At 45.7% G+C, this 19,939-nt stretch overlaps 1 protein-coding gene across 6 annotated transcripts in view; it reads right to left on the reverse strand.

Annotated features, from left to right (window-relative positions):
• Nucleotides 1-17,178: 17,178 nt before the first annotated feature.
• Nucleotides 17,179-19,939, reverse strand: part of rbbp8 (RB binding protein 8, endonuclease) — a 108,242-nt gene continuing 105,481 nt past the window's right edge. For all 6 annotated transcript variants that reach the window (XM_033020040.1, XM_033020041.1, XM_033020044.1 and 3 more), the window contains 2 exons: nt 19,232-19,373; nt 17,179-17,709 (listed from right to left, as the gene is read on the reverse strand). In XM_033020040.1, the coding sequence (XP_032875931.1) occupies nt 17,609-17,709; nt 19,232-19,373 (243 nt within the window). In that variant the 3' untranslated portion in view covers nt 17,179-17,608. The remainder of the gene's footprint in view (nt 17,710-19,231; nt 19,374-19,939) is intronic.

Consider the following 19,939-nt stretch of genomic DNA (forward strand, 5'->3'; position numbering starts at 1 on the left):
ACCGCAAGAACAGGAGTACGGAGGATGCCATCTCAATGGCACTTCACTCCGCCCTCTCCCACCTCGACAACAGAGACACTTACGTAAGAATGCTGTTCATCGATTACAGCTCAGCATTCAACACCATTATACCCTCTAAACTGATCACCAAACTCGGTAACCTGGGCATTGACCCCTCCCTCTGCAACTGGATACTGGACTTTCTAACCAACAGACCCCAGTCTGTCAGGTTAGACAAGCACACCTCTTCAACCCTCACCCTGAACACCGGCGTTCCACAGGGCTGTGTGCTGAGCCCCCTCCTCTACTCCCTCTTCACCTACGACTGCACACCTGTACATGGTACTGACACCATCATCAAGTATGCAGATGATACAACGGTGATTGGCCTCATCAGCAACAACGATGAGTCGGCCTATAGGGAGGAGGTCCAGCTCCTAGCAGCATGGTGCGCTGACACCAACCTGGCCCTTAACTCCAAGAAGACCAAGGAGCTCATTGTAGACTTCAGGAAGTCTAGGGGCGGCACGCACACCCCCATCCACATCAACAGGATGGAGGTGGAACGTGTTTCCAGCTTCAGGTTCCTGGGGGTCAACATCTCCGATGACCTCTCTTGGACCCACAATACCTCAACTCTGGTCAAGAAGGCTCACCAGCGTCTCTTCTTCCTGAGGAGACTGAAGAAGGTCCATCTGTCTCCTCAGATCCTGGTGAACTCCTACCGCTGCACCATCGAGAGCATCCTTACCAACTGTATCACAGTATGGTATGGCAACTGCTCTGTCTCCGACCGGAAAGCATTGCAGAGGGTAGTGAAAATTGCCCAACGCATCACCGGTTCCTCACTCCCCTCCATTGAGTCTGTCCAAAGCAAGCGTTGTCTGCGGAGGAAGCTCAGCATCGCCAAGGACTGCTCTCACCCCAACCATGGACTGTTTACCCTCCTACCATCCGGGAGGCGCTACAGGTCTCTCCGTTGCCGGACCAGCAGGTCCAGGATCAGCTTCTTCCCTGCGGCTCTCACACTACTCAACAATGTACCTCGGTGACTGCCAATCACCCCCCCACCCCCCCCCACTCCTCCCACAGGAAAAACACTATGACTGTATGCATGTAAATAGGTTTATTTATTGAAATCATATTCTATGTCGCTCTTCCAGGGAGATGCGAACTGCATTTTGTTGTCTCTGTATTGTACACTGACAATGACAATTAAAGTTGAATCTGAATCTGAATCAAAGTCTTCACAAGGGCTGACACAATGAGACAAGACAAGTGAAATCATTTAGGAAGCTGGTGAAGGTGGCAAAGGTGAAGCTGTTGATGAATGAGTGAGATGGCTCAATAGCTTTCCTGATCTTTACGGAAAACTAAAGGACAGACAGCAGTAATGGCCAACAATACATCTGTTTCTCTCACACAATGTCCACAATTCAATGTCATTTCTCATCATTGCTCTTCATGCTTCTTCATGGTCACTTCAGGATGTGATAAGCTAAAGCAAATATCCATTCACAGGTATATATCGAGCATGTACAATTACTACCAATCTACATCAATATTGTCTATTATAAAATATTGGAGGGTTTTCTTCTGAAATTGGCTTGACTTCCAATTGATTTTTTTCCACCTGATAACAAATACCAGTTAACAAGGAACCAAACAGAGTGGAAGCAGTAGAGTTACTGCCTCACAGCGCCAGAGACCAGGTTCGATCCTGATCCCGGGTGCTATCTGTACGAAGTTTGTACATTCTCCCTGTGACCGCATGGGTTTTCTCCGGGGGCTCCGATTTCCTTCCACATTCCAAAGACATACACGTTTGTAGGTAAATTGTCTTCTGCAAATTGTCCCTGGTGTGTAGGATAGAACTAATGTAAGGGGGTGATTGCTGGTTGGCATGGACTCGGTAGGCCGAAGGGCCTGTTTCCATGCTGTGTCTCTAAACTAAACTAAACTAAACTAAACTAAATTAAACTGCTCCTGATTTTACTGGAAGGTGACATTTATTTTGGAAGGCATTGACATTGGTATACATTCAACCAAACCCTTAGAGAAAGAGCATAAATCTCTAAAGCTGGCCAATCTTGCACTGTTCCTTCAGGCTCAGTACATGAATTCTCAGAGCAGTATTTCATCCAAAACATAATATCTACACTTTTATCCTGGGAAAGTGAAGATTTATTGTCAATAAATAATTGGTGAAGATTTACAGTAATGATTGTCCTTTCACAGAGTTCATTGGCAGTGAGCCTCATCTTCTGCCTCTCACAACCTTGTCAATACATTGGCCAATGTGCTTGCTGTTCAGCGGGGCCAAGGGTAGAACTGACAATGGTAAATTATGCAACTGTGCTGTATACTTATCCAAAGAAATACTGTGTTGCAAATTGGACCATAACTGAAAAGGCTGTTAAATAGATTCTGCCTGAGAATAGGGGTTGGTCTGGGGCTGGTTGTCTGTGCCAGTGATGTGTGAGACGCACATACGCAGCGTGTAGGTTAGAACAGACCTGGCACAGTTAAATGTGTACTGAAGTCTTTCAAGCAGAAATTCACCAGAATAACTCGATGGAGGATTACAGGGCATTGCAGTGTGGATATGGTTGACGGGGCATTCGGTGACTTGATCAGGGAGCTTCAGGTTGGTCAGAGAGATGATCCGGGATCAGCGTGACTGGCAGAGCGAGATTGGATGTTGAAGAAATGACCATGGAGAATCTACCTGAAAGCTGTGCACTTCCTGGTAGCTGACCAGGTGGGATTAGGCCTATTTTACCAGTGGCTAGGTTTGCCAACTGTCCCGCATTAGCCAGGACATCCCCTATAACACGCTAAATTGGTTTGTCCCATACGGGACCGCCCTTGTCCCGTGTTTGACTGCTACTACTCTGTAATCACCAGAGGGCACATTTACAGACAGATCCTAGATCTGATACAACAGCGTGCGTGCATGTTGCATGTGTTGTAGACGCCACGCATGAGTGATTCACCTGTCAACCCATCACAGGCCCCCTTATGCGCATCAGTTGTACGCTATATTTTTCCCGTCCCTGTAACTCCCTGCTCCCTCCCATCAAGTCTCGCTCCCCCTCAATGTTTTCTCCCCCCCACTCAATGTCCCCTCCCCTCCCCTCCCCCTCAATGTCCCCTCCCCTCCCCTCAATGTCCCCTCCCCTCCCCTCAATGTCCCCTCCCCTCCTCCTCAATGTCCCCTCCCCCTCAATGTCCCCTCCCCTCCCCCTCAATGTCCCCTCACCCTCAATGTCCCCTTCCCCTCAATGTCCCCTCCCCTCCCCATCCGGCCCCCTCTCCCCATCTCTGTAACCCCCCCGTCCCATCCAGTCCCCGTCCCCTCCCCCTCCCCCTTCCCCTCAATGTCCCTCATTGTCCCTTACATGCCCCGTCTCTCCATAAGTGACATAATTACCTCTCATGGCTTTTCCTCATACACTATCCTCAGCCATGATCCAGGCTGGGAGATTGCAACCTTCACGTGGTCCACCCTGTTTTGACTAATGCAATCGACCTGGCGTGCACAAACAGAAGATCAAACAGAACAAGCTGTCTTACAACTTTAGGCTGTGCACGCCATATGCAAGAAGAAGCCATGATCCTGTTCCAGATGCAGCCACCTTTTTGTCCCTTATTTGGGAGTGAGAAAGTTGGCAACCCTACCAGTGGCTAAATCAAACCTCGGTATTTTGGTTAAGGCCTTGAATGTGTGCTGTTGAAAATGCTCGAATGCCGACAACAATTGTGTGCGTGACATCAAAGCATGATTTCCACACCATTTTATGCACCTGACCAGGGTCCACAATGGTCATACACATGGATCAAAGGAGCTGGAAGTGTTTCGGCCTCTAGAAATAATCCTCATACGTTTCAAGAAGATCTTCTGGTGATACTAAGGATTCAGTGTTAACTCCACAACCCACCCACCATCTGCCTGCCCCTTTGGATGGTGCTTTGAAGTGGTGAACAATGGTCATTTGACATTACTCTATTCTCTCCAGCAGCATTCTAGTTAATGGAGGTGTCCATTTCATGTAGGCAAGGGGCCAAAGCACAACTATATTTTCACTGGAATTTGGGAGGAAAATCACCCAGTGACAAATACACAAGTTCAAGATGATGGGGTAGTGGGATGGCTAGAAGGAAGTGGCAAATACATTATGCGTTGTAATGTTTGGAAGGATCCATTGAAGCTCAGGAGTAGAAAAAGAGTCAGTGTTGCAATTTGTCTGCCTCAACTCTTGCCTCTCCCTCCACTGGCCAATTTTGCTCCCACGACAATTCAAGAGCTTTGAATTCCCAAATTGCCAGCCTTTGTCCTGCTCCCTCCTCTTTTCTAGCTTTCTTCCCTCTACCCCAATCAGTCTGAAGATGTCGCAGTCCAAAATGTTGCTTGTCTATTCTTTCCACACATGGTTCCTGGCCCACTGAGTTCATCCAGCACTTATTGTTTTAGATTGAAAAGCAGGCTGCATCTGGAACAGGATCATGGCTTCTTCTTGCATATGGCGTGCACAGCCTAAAGTTGTAAGACAGCTTGTTCTGTTTGATCTTCTGTTTGTGCACGCCAGGTCGATTGCATTAGTCAAAACAGGGTGGACCACGTGAAGGTTGCAACCTCCCAGCCTGGATCATGGCTGAGGATAGTGTATGAGGAAAAGCCATGAGAGGTAATTATGTCACTTATGGAGAGACCTTTCTGAGATGGATTCCCTTGCCGGATGTAGGGGCTGGAGCCACGGTGGTGCAGCTGGTAGAGCTGCTGCCTCACAGCGCTAGAAACCCGGGTTCGAACCTAATCTCGGTTGCTGTCTGTGTGAAGTTTGCACATTTTCCCTGTGACCACTTACGTTTCCTTCAGGTGCTACCTTCAGTTTCCTCGCATCTCCTAAATAAGTGCAGGATTGTAGGTTAGACACAAAATGCTGGAGTGACAAGGGGATGGGCAGCAACACAGCATCTGTAGTTCCTTCCTACACGGGAACTGTGTAGGTTAGTTGACCTCCATAAATTGACCCCAGAATGTAGGAAACAGATGAGTAAGTGGAATAACTTTGAACTAGTGTGAACGGGTGATCAATTCTCGATTAGTGGCACCATCGAGTGTGGCTGCCTAGCCTGCAGCTGTCTGTCCTTTCATTCTTTTTGTTATTTTTAAAGTTTGTTTTCGGAGGTCTTTTAGTCTTTTTTATGTGGGAGGTGGGGGAAACTTTTTCTTGGTCACTTCCTGGTCGAGGATGTGACTATTGTCCAAGCCGCATCTTTGCCCCCTCCTCGCGGCCTACCACCTGGATTGGTGCAGCCTTTCCTGCCGGAGACCGGCCAGAGCCTCAGCTTCAGCAGCGGCGGCGCAGCACTGGATTCCATCGCGCAGCGAGTGATGCCTTACCGGGAATTGCCGTGTTGGAGCTCCGGAGTGCTGGGACTGCCGACTATGAACACCATGGGGCTGTGGTCTGCGGAGCTTCCAGCCACTGGTGGCGCTGACTTTCCAGCTGCTGGCGGCGTTGACTTTGACATCGCGGACCTTGGGATCTCTCGCCGAGGTCGCCAGCGTTGAATCTCCACCCAGCTCGGCCTGTGGACTTCCGAAGCCGCGGTCTTCGATAGGAAGCATCCGATTCGGAGGCTCCAGGCCGCTGAGAGTATTCTTCCGTTCAATGGCCTGAAACATCGGGCCCGTAGCGGTGACTGCAGAGGTCTCAATAGGCCCCGACCACGGGTGCACAGAGGAAGAGGACTGAACTTTAGTGCCTTCCCTCACAGTGGGAAACGTTGATTCCGCTGTGGGGGGATGTTTTTTTAATGTTTTATGTTAAATTTTAAAGTGTTGTATTATCTTATTTGTGTGCTGCATGGTTACTCAAATTTCACTGCACCAATTGGTGGATGTGACAATAAATGTTCTTTGTCCTTGTCCTTTGTCAATGGTTAGTGTGTACTTAGTGCGCAAAAAGGCCTGGTTCCTTGTGGTACCTTTCAATAAATTAATCAATTGATCAAGATCCCTTTTACCTAAACCTGAAACAGGCTTCATGCATGGGTTACCTGGGTCATCTAGCTCTTGGTCTTTTTTTATGGGATAAAGTTTTAAATATTTTTTCCTTGTTACTACGCCAATGAAGTTGCATTGAAGACTTGCTAAAATAGCATGGAAAGATAAAATGTTATTGTTGGAAAGACAAATAGTATGGTTGAAGAGATAAAATATTACTTGGAAGAATTAGGTTGAGATCCATAATTTGGTAAAGGTACGACTAATGCAGTCATGTTTAGAGATATTGTGGCAACACACCCTTCGGCCCACCGAGAACGCGCTGACCAGCAATCCTAGCACTAGCACTATCCTACGCACTGGGAACAATTTGCAGTTTTTACTGAAACCAATTCACCTCCAAACCTGAACATCTTTGGAAGCCAAACACCCGGGGAAAACACACGTGGTCACAGGAGGGAACGTAGAAAGTCCGTACAGACAGCACCCTTAGTCAGGGTTAAACCCAAGTCTGTCGCGCTGTAACTCTACCGCTGCGCCATCATGTCACCCAGTTGACCGTGTTTTCCAGTTGACAAAATGTCATTCAAGGGGGTCTTCAGTAGTTGGCAACTGCCCCATGTTGTGGTGGGGACAATGCAGAGACGCTGCTAAACAGCCCGGCAGACAAAAATGACCCACCCTGTCACTGCCCTGGCTTGTCCCCACAGGAAGTATTATATATCAGTCTCTGGGAGGTCATTTCATCTAGGATTTTGCCTTATCAGCCATTTCCTTTTGAAAAGCCTCTGGGAATATAAAGAACAAATTATTCAGTGAACCAAACATTGCTGGATGTGGCTGGCTGTTGTGAAAGGAACCTCTAGAGTTTGGCTGTTTCCAGAGTTACACCATCATCATTGGAGACCCTTGGACTATCTTTGATTGGACTTTATCTTGCACTAAACGTTATTCATGTTATTCCCTTTATCGTGAATCTGTACAATTTGGATGGTTCACGTGTAATCATGTTTTGTCTTCCTGCTGACTGGCTAGCACACTACAAAAGCTTTTCACTGTACCTCGGTGCATGTGACAATAAACTAAACTCAATTTTGGAACATGCTGTGTGACAGGTGCCCACACATCTCTCTCTCTCTCTCGCTGCTCTGTGTGGAGTCATGTTCAGAGACCAGTCGGGCTGGGATTCCCCAGAATTCCACTCTCAGCTGGATGTGGTGTTGTATCCGAGTCCCCCATTCATTCCGCGCTGCCAAACGGATGGGTTCAATTCAGTTCAGTTTAGTTTATTGCCACGTGCACTGAGGTACAGTGAAAAGCTTTTGTTGCATGCTAACCAGCCAGCGAAAAGACAATACATGATTACAATTGAGCCATTCACAGTGTACAGATACATGGTAAGGGAATAACGTTTAGTGCAGGGTAAAGCCAGGATAGTCTGAGGGTCCCCGATGAGGTAAATAATAGATCAGGACTGCTCTCTGGTTGTGGTAGGATGGTTCAGTTGCCTGATAACAGCTGGGAAGAAACTGTCCCTGAATCTGTAAGAAAATGTACGGTGATCCGAAGCTTATTTCCTTCGCTCCATAGATGCTGCCTCACCCGCTGAGTTTCTCCAGCATTTTTGTCTACCTTCGATTTTCCAGCATCTGCAGTTCCTTCTTCAACCTTTTAAAGCGAGTTCTGTTTTACTGCACATTCTCACTGAGAAAAGAATACGAGATGATAAAAGATAAAGGAATGTGGTTTCTGCAGAAAAAGTAGCCTGCTAATGGGATGAAGTAGGAGCAGAAATATGAACAGTGGCTAAATAAAACCAAACCGCAGTCCTTTTTGACTGAGAGCCCAAAACCTCAGGGAGAGACAGTGAAACAAAAGAAGTTATTCTAGTGGGAGGTTGAAAATAGGCAGCATGTGGAGCGGTGACAATAATACGTGCTTGGTTGAAAGTCTGGCTTGGGGCTGTAATTTTGGAGCTGATTGATTATTACCAGGAGTTAAACATGCCTGGAGGTACTAACACAGACACCTGTGGATTTAGCACTAAAACACTGATTAGAAACAAGGAGACACAAATGATTGCAGATGCTGGAACCTGGCACAAAATAAATGCATCGGCGAGACCAAACAGACTGAGCGATCATTTCGCTGAACAACTTCACTCAGTTTGCCTGGGCTTATGTGATCTCCCGGTTGCCAAACACTTTAACTGCCCTTCCCATTCCCACACGGACCTTCCTGTCTTGGGCCTCCTCCACTGTCAGAGTGAGGCCCAACGCAAATTGGAGGAACAGAACATCACATATAGATTTCTTACAACCGAGCATTATGAATATTGATTTCTCTAACTTCAAGTAACCCTTGCTTTCCCTCCCTCCCATCCTAGTTCTCCAACTAGTTTGACTGTCCTCTTAATTAACATTTCCTGATTGATGAATAAGTTTATTGGCCAGGTATTCACATACAAGGAATTTGCCTTGGTGCTCTGCCCGCAAGTGACAACATGACATACAGTGACAGTTAGGAATGATACATAAAACATTAAGCATTAATAATAAAACATTATTGATTAAAATGTGAATTAAATAAAATACCAGAGCACAAGGAGGCTACAGATTTTTGTTTATTGAGTAGAGCAACTACTCGTGGAAAAAAACTGTTTTTATGTCTGGCTGTGGCAGCTTTGACAGTTCAGAGTCGCCTTCCAGAGGGAAGTGATTCAAAGAGTTTGTGGCCAGGGTGAGAGGGGTCAGAGATAATCTTACCCGCTCGCTTCCTGGCTCTTGCAGTGAACAGTTCATCAATGGAGGGAAGGTTGCAGCCAATTACCTTCTCAGCTGATCAGACGATTCGCTGCAGCCTCCGGATGTCGTGCTTGGTGGTTGTGGGTCTGGTCCCCGAACCCACGTTCGGGGACCAGACCCAACTGGTCTGTACTTGGTCTAGTTATCTATAATTCTTTGTTACCCTCAGTCTAATAACCTTATCACATCTCACTGATCAATGGCATTGGCCATAAAACAATAATATAATCCTGAAAATTGTATAATAGTATGAACAATATTATAATATCTGAAGAAGGGTCTTGACCCAAAAGGTTACCTATCCATGTTCTCCAGAGATGCTGCCTGACCTGTTGAGTTACTCCAGCACTGTGTGTGCTTTTGAGTATAATCATCTACTTGGATAACTTCTTTAACACGGAAATAAAACAACTTCATGAGTTGGTCAGGGGCATGATTTTAAAGATAACTGCTGCAGGAACAAAGCACTGTTTTGTGTACCAGGATGTTGCTGCCTTACAGCGTTTGCAACGCCGGAGTCCCAGGTTCGATCATGACTGCGGGTGCTGTCTGTACGGCGTTTGTACGTTCCCCCCGTGACCGCGTGGGTTTTCGCCGAGATCTTGCTACTCTTTGGAAGTCATCTCCCACATTCCAAGGAAAGAGGAAAATGGAAAACCACCAAACACTATTGAAATCTGGAGGTGACAAAGACATTGATGACTTTCTCCCCACTGTAGATGGGCCAACATTTGCATGGGTCTGCTTGACAATCAATCAGAGCAGAATAATCAAAGTGTGTTTATTGAGGCAGGGAGCTGAGGCAGACCCCAGGAGGAAACTGGGAGATAAATTATAAAATAAATGGACAAACCCTGTCGGTGTTAACAGACCCCCATCTGTCTGAATGATCAATTGTGTATTCAGGATTCCTGGATTCAGAAAATAATTTTAGAAAGGAAAATTAAATAAAACTGAAAATTGTAAATGGAATTGCAGTAAATGACCATTGCATCATCAAAGGATATTTGACTGCAGAATAATTGAAGAGTATGTCAGAAATGTGTTCATTTTGGCGTCTGTCCGATATTTTATCAAAAGAACAGGGGTGGTGGGTGGGTGGCATGATGAGGTGCAGATGCACAGATTGTTGATGATGCCCCTCTCCCCTGGTGCGTTGGGTGCCAAGGGTGAAGTGTGCCTCACATGCACTGCACCTTTTAAAGCTCTCAAATCTGCTGCCCCGGGCTATTGAAATTGCCTGACAAAAAAAACGAAAACATGTTCAAACAGGCAAAAAACAACATAAACATACAGATAGTACCCACGAGTTAATACGGTAAATTCTAGAGTCACTACGGTAAACTCACGGGCTACTATGGTATTACAACGAGTTTAAAAGTATCACATTTTTCCTTCAAGAGTATATTTGACTCGTGGAAATCTTTCAACATGTTGAAAAATTGTCACGAGTTAACACGTTTCCCGAGTACTTGCCGTTAGCGTTACGAGTCGCTAAGTTACATCCACGAGCTCCGCGTTCCCGCTAAGTTCATTCTATGTGATTACCACGAGTTTGATTTATTTTTAAGATAACTCGTGGGTGGACTCGCACTGTGGGACAGCGGTTTATGTATGGCTGTATGGTAAATCAAATGTCACTGTACCTTAATTGGTACATGTGACAAAAACTGACCTTGAAACCTTGAAGTGCTGCCAAGGTTGGTGGTGTAAGTCGATATGACAAGTGACATCTGAGAAGCTTTTGAATAGGCCAATGAAAAGGCAGGGCTCACATGTGGATAGAAGGGATTAACTCATTCAACCTTATATTAAAAGGGGTACACTATGCAAGTATGATGTTGAGGGATTACAGAGACATGGCTGCAAGAGGGCCAGGGCTGGGAACTGAATGTTCAAGGGTATACATCCTATCGAAAAGACAGACAGGTGGGCAGAGGGGGTGGGGTTGCTCTGTTGGTGAGGAATGAAATTCAGTCCCTTGCAAGGGGTGACATTGAAACAGGAGATGTGGAGTAAGTAATGAATAGAACTAAGCAATTGTAATGGTAAAAGGACCCTAATGGGACATCTACAGGCCCCCAAACAGTAGCCTGGATATAGGGTGCAAGTTGAATCAGGAGTTAAAATTGGCATGTAGTAAAGGTAATGCTGCGGTTGTTATGGGAGATTTCAACATGCACGTAGGCTGGGAAAATCAGGTTGGTACTGGACCCCAAGAAAGGGTGTTTGTGGAGTGCCTCCCTGATGGATTCTTAGAGCAGCTTGTATTGGAGCCTACCAGGGAGAAGGCAATTCTGGATTTAGTGTTATGTAATGAACCGGATTTGATAAAGGAACTTGAGGTTAAGAAGCCATTAGGAGTTAATGACCATAATATGGTCAGGTTTAATCTACAATTGGAGAGGGAGAAGGGTAAATCTGAGGTGTCACAGTTGAATAAAGGGGACTATGGGGCCATGAGGGAGGAGCTGGCCAAGGTTGACTGGAAAGATGCCCGAGCAGGGATGACAGTGGAACAACAATGGCAGGTACTTCTGGGAATAATACAGGTTCATTCCAAAGAAGAAGAAAGATTCCAAGGGGATTAAGGGGCCACCGTGGCTGACAAGGGACGTCAGGGCCAGTATAAAAATAAAAGAGAAGAAGTTCAACGTAGCAAAGATGAGTGGAAAGCAAGAGGATTGGGTAATGTTTAAAGAGCAACAGAAGATAACTAAAAAGGCAGTACGGGGAGAAAAGATGAGGTACGAAGGTAAGCTAGCCAAGAATGTAAAGGAGGATAGTAAAAGCTTCTTTAGGTATGTGAAGAGGAAAAAATTAGTTAAGACCAAAGTTGGTCCCTTTAAGACTGAAAAAGCTGAACAGGTACTTTGGATCCATCTTCACTAAGGAGAACACAAACAATTTTCCTGAAGTGCTAGTGGTCAGAGGATATGGGATGATGGAGGAACTGAAGGAAATCCACATTAGGCAGGAAATGGTGTTGGATAGACTGATGGGACTGAAGGCTGATAATTCCCCAGGGCCTGATGGTCTGCATCCCAGGGTACTTAATGAAGTGGCTCTAGAAATCATGGACACATTGGTGATAATTTTCCAATGTTCTATAAATTCAGGATCAGTTCCTGTGGATTGGAGGGTAGCTAATGTTATTCCACTTTTTAAGAATGGCGGGAGAGAGAAAACAGGGAATTATAGAACAGTTAGCCTGACATGGGTGGTGGGGAAGAAGCTGGAGTGAATCATAAAAAATGAAATAGCGGCACATTTGGGTGGCAGTAACAGGATCGGCCCGAGTCAGCATGGATTTACGAAGGGGAAATCATGCTTGACTAATCTTCTGGAATTTTTTGAGGATGTAACTAGGAAAATGGAGAAGGGAGAGCCAGTGGATGTAGTGTACCTGGACTTTCAGAAAGCATTTGATAAGGCACCACATAGGAGATTAGTTGGCAAAATTAGGGCACATGATATTGGGGGTAGAGTGCTGACATGGATAGATAATTGGTTGGCAGACAGGAAACAAAGAGTAGGGATTAACAGGCCACTTTAAGAATGGCAGGCAGTGACTAGTGGGGTACTGCAAGGCTCGGTGCTGGAACCACAGCTATTTACAATATACATCAATGATTTAGATGAAGGGATTCAAAGTAACATTAGCAAATTTGCAGATGACACAAAGCTGGGTGGCAGTGTGAACTGTGAGGAGGATGCTATGAGAATGCAGGGTGACTTGGACAGGTTGGGTGAGTGGGCAGATGCATGGCGGGTGCAGTTTAATGCAGATGTGAGGTTATCCACTTTGGCAACAAAAACAGGAAGGCAGATTATTATCTAAATGGTGTTATGTTGGGAAAAGGGGAAGTGCAACAGGATCTGGGAGTCCTTGTTCATCAGTCAATGAAAGTAAGCATGCAGGTGCAGCAGGCAGTGAAGAAAGCGAATGGCATGTTGTCCTTCATAACAAGAGGAGTTGAGTATAGGAGCAAAGAGGTCTTTCTGCAGTTGTATAGAGCTCTAGTGAGACTACACCTGGAGTATTGTGTGCAGTTTTGGTCCCCTAATTTGAGGAAGGACATTATTGCTATTGAGGGAGTGCAGCGTAGGTTTACAAGGTTAATTCCCAGGATGGCGGGACTGTCATATGCTGAGAGAATGGAGCGGCTGGGCTTGTATACTCTGGAGTTTAGAAGGATGAGAGGGAATCTTATTGAAACATATAAGATTATTAAGGGTATGGACACGCTCGAGGCAGGAAACATGTTCTCAATGTTGGGGGAGTCCAGAACCAGGGGCCACTGTTTAAGGTAAGCCATTTAGAACGGAGATGAGGAAACACCTTTTCACACAGAGAGTTGTGAGTCTGTGGAATTCTCTGCCTCAGAGGGCGGTAGAGGCCGGTTCTCTGGATGGTTTCAAGAGAGAGCTAGATAAGGCTCTTAAAGATAACGGAGTCAGGGGATATGGGGAGAAGGCAGGAACAGGGTACTGATTGGGGAAGGTCAGCCATGATCACATTGAATGGCGGTACTGACTCGATGGGCCGAATGGCCTACTCCTGCACCAATTGTCTATTGTCTATGCCTGCTCCACAACCTCTGGCCAACAGAATGATCAAATGCAGGGTTGAAACTAGGAAAGTCAATCCCAAAAGGCAGCACTTTGCCCTGCTCTTAGATTTTCAACAAAGGAGGTGAAAATTGTAGGGCCGATTGAGTCTCACTAAAGAAGAGTCTAGAACCAAATCATCACCTATCCATGTTCTCCAGGGATGTTGCCGGATCTGCTGAGTTACTCCAGCACTTTGTACACTTTAGCGTATTAACCAGCATCTACAGTTCTTTGTTTCTATTCTTGAGAAATATGGCTGAAATAAAAACAGAAAACATGCAAGATCAAACTCAGCTTTTTCTCCCCTCTAGAGATGCTATCCAGCCTGCTGAGTGTCTCCAGAATCTTCTGTCTGTACTCTATATTTCCAGGATCAAAAGCAATCTGCTTTCATCAAACAATACTGAACTATTCAAAGGTACACAAAATTGCTGGGGAAACTCAGTGGGTGCAGCAGCATCTATGGAGCGAAGGAAATAGGCGACGTTTCGGGCTGAAACCCTTCTTCAGACTGATGGGGGGTGGTGGGGAGAAGGAAGGAAAAGGGGAGGAGGAGGAGGAGCCCGAGGGCGGGCGGATGGGAGGGTGGGAGGAGGGTAAAGGAAGGGGAGGAGACAGCAAGGGCTAGCAAAATTGGGAGAATTCAATGTTAATGCCATCCGGACGCAAGGTCCCCAGACGGAATATGAGGTGCTGTTCCTCCAATTTCCGCTGTTGCTCACTCTGGCAATGGAGGAGACCCAGGACAGAGAGGTCGGATTGGGAATGGGAGGGGGAGTTGAAGTGCTGAGCCACCGGGAGTTCAGGTAGGTTATTGCGGACTGAGCGGAGGTGTTCGGCGAAACGATCGCCCAACCTACGCTTAGTCTCCCCGATGTAAATCAGCTGACATCTAGAGCAGCGGATGCAGTAGATGAGGTTGGAGGAGATACAGGTGAACCTTTGTCGCACCTGGAACGACTGCTTGGGTCCTTGAATGGAGTCGAGGGGGGAGGTGAAGGGACAGGTGTTGCATTTCTTGCGGTTGCAACGGAAAGTGCCCGGGGAGGGGGTGGTGCGGGAGGGAAGGGAAGAATTGACGAGGGAGTTGCGGAGGGAGCGGTCTTTGCGGAAGGCAGACATGGGGGGAGATGGGAAGATGTGGCGAGTGGTGGGGTCACGTTGGAGGTGGCGGAAATGGCGGAGGATTATGTGTTGTATTTGCCGGCTGGTGGGGTGAAAGGTGAGGACCAGAGGGACCATTCAATATTGGTTGTAATTTTACAATATACCACCAGGCGGCACATCAGCAAATCACTTTTAAACTTTGACGTAAAGACACAGGGAGCAAATGCAGATGTTGTTCAACAAAAAAGAGACACAAAGTGGTGGGGGAACTCAGCAGTCAGGCAGTATATCTAGAGAACATGGAGAGACAATGTTTCAAGTCAGAACCCACCTTCAGATTCAAATCTCCTGACCCAAAAAGTAACTTATCCATGTTCTTCAGAGATGCTGTCTGACCTGATGAATTATTCCAGCAATGTGCATCTTGGCTGTTGTGATGAAATTTTTTTTTCTATGATTCAAATCCAACTGACAAAATGCAATTGGGGTGTTAAAAAGACAAATGTAAATGCATTGTTTAAAATGGGCGCTGACTATAAATGACTCAAATATCGCATCGATCTACTTGAGTCAAATCTTGTTCAGAACAGCTCAGTGCCATTGGAAGTTAGTTATGTCTACACTTAAGGGCCTGTCCCACTTGCGTGTCCTTGGCACGCAAATTACGCAACCGCGTGGTCGCGTTGAGCCGCGACGGTCCTGTGAAGGTCGGGCACGATTCCATGCTTACGCACAGCCGTCTGGAGCGCATGACGTCATTTGAAGATGGACACAAAACAGGAGTAACTCAGCGGGACCGGCAGCATCTCTGGAGAGAAGCAATGGGTGATATTTCATGTCGAGACTCTTCTTCAGTCTGAAAAGAAGGGTCTTGACCCGAAACGTCACCCATTGCTTCTCTCCAGAGGTGTTGCCAGTCCCGATCAGTTACTTCAGCATTTTGTGTCTATCTTCAATTTTTTGGCCCTGCTCTGGGAGAAGTGGGCGCGGATCCGGACGCAATGGCCGTAAGCCCCAGGCCGAGTTCGGCGATCGTTTGCCTGCTTCTGCTGCTGTTGAAGGTGAGACGTTGCGTCGCGCCAGTCTTGGGCCTGTCCCAAGACTGACTTTGGCCGTCAGATCTGCGACAGGCCGTTGGCGCGTGAAAATTCCGTTCACTACAAACATTTTGGAGCCCCGCGCGATGTCGCGCACAACTACATACCCCTCCGCGCTTTTCAGCGGGACTTGCCCCGTGCGGCCATATGATGCCCATGTGTCTCAACGCGACCACGAGGTCGCGTAATTTGCGTGCCAAGGACACGTAAGTGGGACAGGCCCTTTATTGGTTCTAAAAGTAGATGAAATAGGATGATGTTAAATATCCGGCTAACCTGAGGGCTCCAGTTGCAGAGCCTGCGGAACTGACATCGCGGAGCTGGCCAACTTCGGAGCGGGAAGAGCTGTGGTGGCGCGCGGCTGCGACCCGACTTTTGGAGTTCGGAGGCACCGGCCGCAGACCCGGTGATCGGGAACATCGGGAGCTCGCAGGTCCCTGGTGGGAGACCGCTTTTCCAAGCTCCGCAACGGCGACTTCTCCTGCTGGAATCGCGGGTTTAAGGACATGGAGCCGGGGCCTAACATCGCCCGGCGTGGCTTAAACGGCCTCAGGACTTACCATCGCCCACCGGGGGCTTTAACATCGGAGCCCCAGTTCGCCTCGACACTGCAGTTGGACTGCTGGACCGCGGGAGAAGGAACAAAGGGAAGAGATAAAGACTTTGCCTTCCATCACAGTGAGGAGATGTTGGAGACTCACTGTGATGGATGTTTATGTAAACTGTGTTAAGTGTGGGTCTTGGATTGTTTTGTAATGTAAAAAACTGTAGAAATGAAATTTCGTTCAAACCTAGGTTTGAATGACAATAAATAGCATTCTATTCTATTCTAAATGAATTAACTTTGCACTAGCTTGTACATTCAAGTTATAAAACTTGTTACTGTAATTGAAGTTATCTCAATCTTTTTAACCACGTACACTAGTACGCTGAAGCTTTTGTATTTTTATTGATGCTAATTGCATTTAGCAGTGTTGTATTTATTTCTTCCTGTGCAAATGTATTTAATGAACAAACATTTGTGGTGCTTACGCAGAGACGTGTATTCTAACAGCATGGCATTCCCACCCAGTGTAGGGAAAGCTAGAAAGCTTACATTATTTACCTCAGAGCCATCCACATTAGGAAATATTCTAAATATGTTGCACTCTGATCACAATGCAACTCCTGAAACTCAGCTTGTAGATTTATGAAGAAAAAATAAATTGTTTTGTTCAACCCTTCAATTCCTCTCTAATGCTTCACAGACATTAGACTGCAGGAGGTTAGTTAATGTTTCACCAAGTTTGCACAGCAAGATCTGACCCATTGCAAAATACTGAATGGCAATGAATCCACTTTCTGCCAAGTAGAAACAAAGGACCTCAGCGTCCACCAAAAAAGCAGAGCCAAGATTCGGAGACCCTCAATAGAATACTTCCTTTGAAAGATATATATGCGTGTCGTAACCATGTAATCTAACCATGTCAGTTCAAGACAATCCAAGGACAGTGCTCTTTTCTATGAATGAGTTGCATATTCATTCTCTAACTGAGCCATTATAGCCATGCCTTGCATTTTGCAATAAAGTTTATTTTTTGAATGAACTGATTCAAGACCATGTGACTTTTCATTTAGTCTTTGCTGATGTCGTTATTACAATCAAAGTTTCAGCTTATTCAATATCAAACATCCAAAAAATTCAGCTTATATTTACAATTATATAAAGGTTTACAAATTAAAGGGCATAATTGTCCAGTGCTATCATCCAGTGCAACAAATATCACCAAACCTTATGCATGGTGTGCAAATGTAAAAGTTTCCAGTCAATACATGGGTGAAAATAATCATAATTTAAATAACAATTGTAGAAAAACAAATTAGATCTAATCAAATGCTATAATAAATTTGACTTTTGGACTACAAAGTTTGATGTTTAAGACACATTCGTCAGTGTTGATTTTTGTTTTCGCTGTTGCCTTTTACGTGGAGGGTTAAGTTAAATTCTGTTCTTTGTCCTTCAGCAAAAATGTTGGATTGTAAGGCCGCCTCCGTCTTGGTCGCTGGCAGGGGCTGCTCTCTTCTTTTATATAACCTGAAACATAAAGCATGTTGTTGGCAGTTAAAACGGGCATGATCGAGAACTTGATACAGCTGCTATTTCTTTAAAATACCAGTAGTTAGTTCTGTGAAAGAGGAAAGCAACATTTGTAACAGCAGACGTTGAAAGTTTAGGTTTTCAAAACAGATATGTTCAGTACTTATGCCAGTGTGTGAGTTTCACCATAACTGGCAAGTGCTTCGAGTTGTCAAGACTGGCTCTTTAAATCTCTCATAATACTAATACTTGGCTCCACCCCACCCTTAACTCACTTCAGATTCTTAATCACTCTTCTTGAAATAACATTTTTGAAGTGAGTTGCCCCTGGGTCCAGGGCACAAGTGAATGGATTTATTAAATCTCAAATTTATGAGTGTCCCGATAGCCCAATTCAAATTACAAAAAAATGTGTGTTGTGTGTCGCCTGAAAAATCTCCTAAGTGGGACAGGCCCATAACAGAGTAAAGGGCGAGTGTTAGAAAGAAACATGGAAAATTAGCATATAGAATGGTTTACAAAATATATTAACAGGCAAAGCCAACCTCATGAACTGAACCAAACATGACTTCAGCAATAAATTTACTCAAACTAATTGCAGATTTTTTTTGTTGATCTCTTAATGCAATTTGGCTTTGTGTATCAACACTAGAATACACATTACTCCTTCCCTTTCAGTAGATTGATCAGGACGACAGAACATTGATTCCTAAAGTTCTCTCTACTATGTTCTGTTCCCCTCATACCTCTCTGTTGTTTGACTGCCCCTCCATTCCACAGCTCTCTCTTATAAATAGCTTGATATGAGTGCCAATTGCCTCCTGGCCTTTGACATTGGACAGCCTGACCCTACTGCAGCTCTTGTCAAGTTAAATGAAGAGCTGTAGAGTAACAAAGGTGAATGACCACTGGAACATTAAACTCTGTTTAGTTTAGCATTTACAGCTGCAACATGAAAAGAGGCCCTTTGGCCAACCTAGTCCGCACCGACCAGCGATCCCCACACATTAATGCTATCCTACACGCGCTAGGGACAATTTACACTTGTACCTAGTCAATTAACTTACAAACCTGTATGTCTTTGGAGCACGAGAGGAAACTGAAGATCTTGGAGAAACTCACGCTGTCACGGGGAGAACATACAAACTCCGTCCAGACAGCACCCGTAGTCGGGATCAAACTCGGGTCTCTGGCGCTGCAAGCTTTGTAAGGCAGCAACTCTACCGCAGCGCCACCCTCTGCGTTTAAGATGCTGATGCGAGCAGCTGAAGCTGCTTGCAGCCGTCAGTCTCCCAATGCTATGAAAGTGACTCCTTGTGACTAGAGTTTTCGCAACTACAATACCTTCAGTTTATATTCCATCAGGGTCTGAAGTTCTAAAATATAGCAAAGCCAAAACGCTCCCAAAATTACTAGTTGACTTTAAGGATTTTCTTACTGTCCTGAAAGCAAATAGGATAATGCCAAAAATAGCAAGCTGTTAAAACTTGACCCATCAAACGTGTCTGTAGATCCTCACCTCTGTCAACACAGGTTTGGGTGGAAGGGAACCCCACCTCCCAGAAATGCTCTGGTGTGTTTGGGGGAATGTAGCGGAATCTGTGCCTGGAGCAATTTGCCAACTTTTTCAGTCTCTCTTCTTCTGGAAGATCTGCATAATACTGAAATAAAGTTAATAAATTATAACACATTATAGTTTACCATCTGTACTCAGAACTGCAAATGTCAGATGTCCAAGTTTTTCCGTTTTCCAGAAAGCGGGCTCAATTCTGAATTCCATTCCACAGCTAGTCGTTCCATCCTCTCTCTTTCTACACTCTGAATCCAATCCATACTGTTACTGCAACAAACATTATGCTGGAAGAACTCAGCTGGCTGAACTACATCTAGGGGTGGGGGAGTGGAGTGGGGTGTGATTTTTGATGTTTCGAATTAAGACCTGCATCAGGAGTGAGGGCGGAACGGCAAGATATCCAGTATAAAGAGGAGAGGGAGAGAAAGAAGTGAGATCGGGGCCAGTGGGTGATAGGCACACCGAAAATAACAGGCAGATGGAGCCTGGTAAGGATGGAAGTGGGAGAAAGAGGCAGGTGGGTAATAGGTGGAAGCAAACCAGGAGAAAATTACCATTGGAGCCAGGAGAGAGTGAAGGTGGAGAATGCTGCTGGAAAGTGATTAACAGAACCACAAAGACTACCAGTGCTGGCATCTGATAAAGTAGGGGATG

Source organism: Amblyraja radiata, chromosome 4 (genome assembly GCF_010909765.2).
Source record: "Amblyraja radiata isolate CabotCenter1 chromosome 4, sAmbRad1.1.pri, whole genome shotgun sequence".
In the NCBI taxonomy this organism is placed as follows: domain Eukaryota; kingdom Metazoa; phylum Chordata; class Chondrichthyes; order Rajiformes; family Rajidae; genus Amblyraja; species Amblyraja radiata.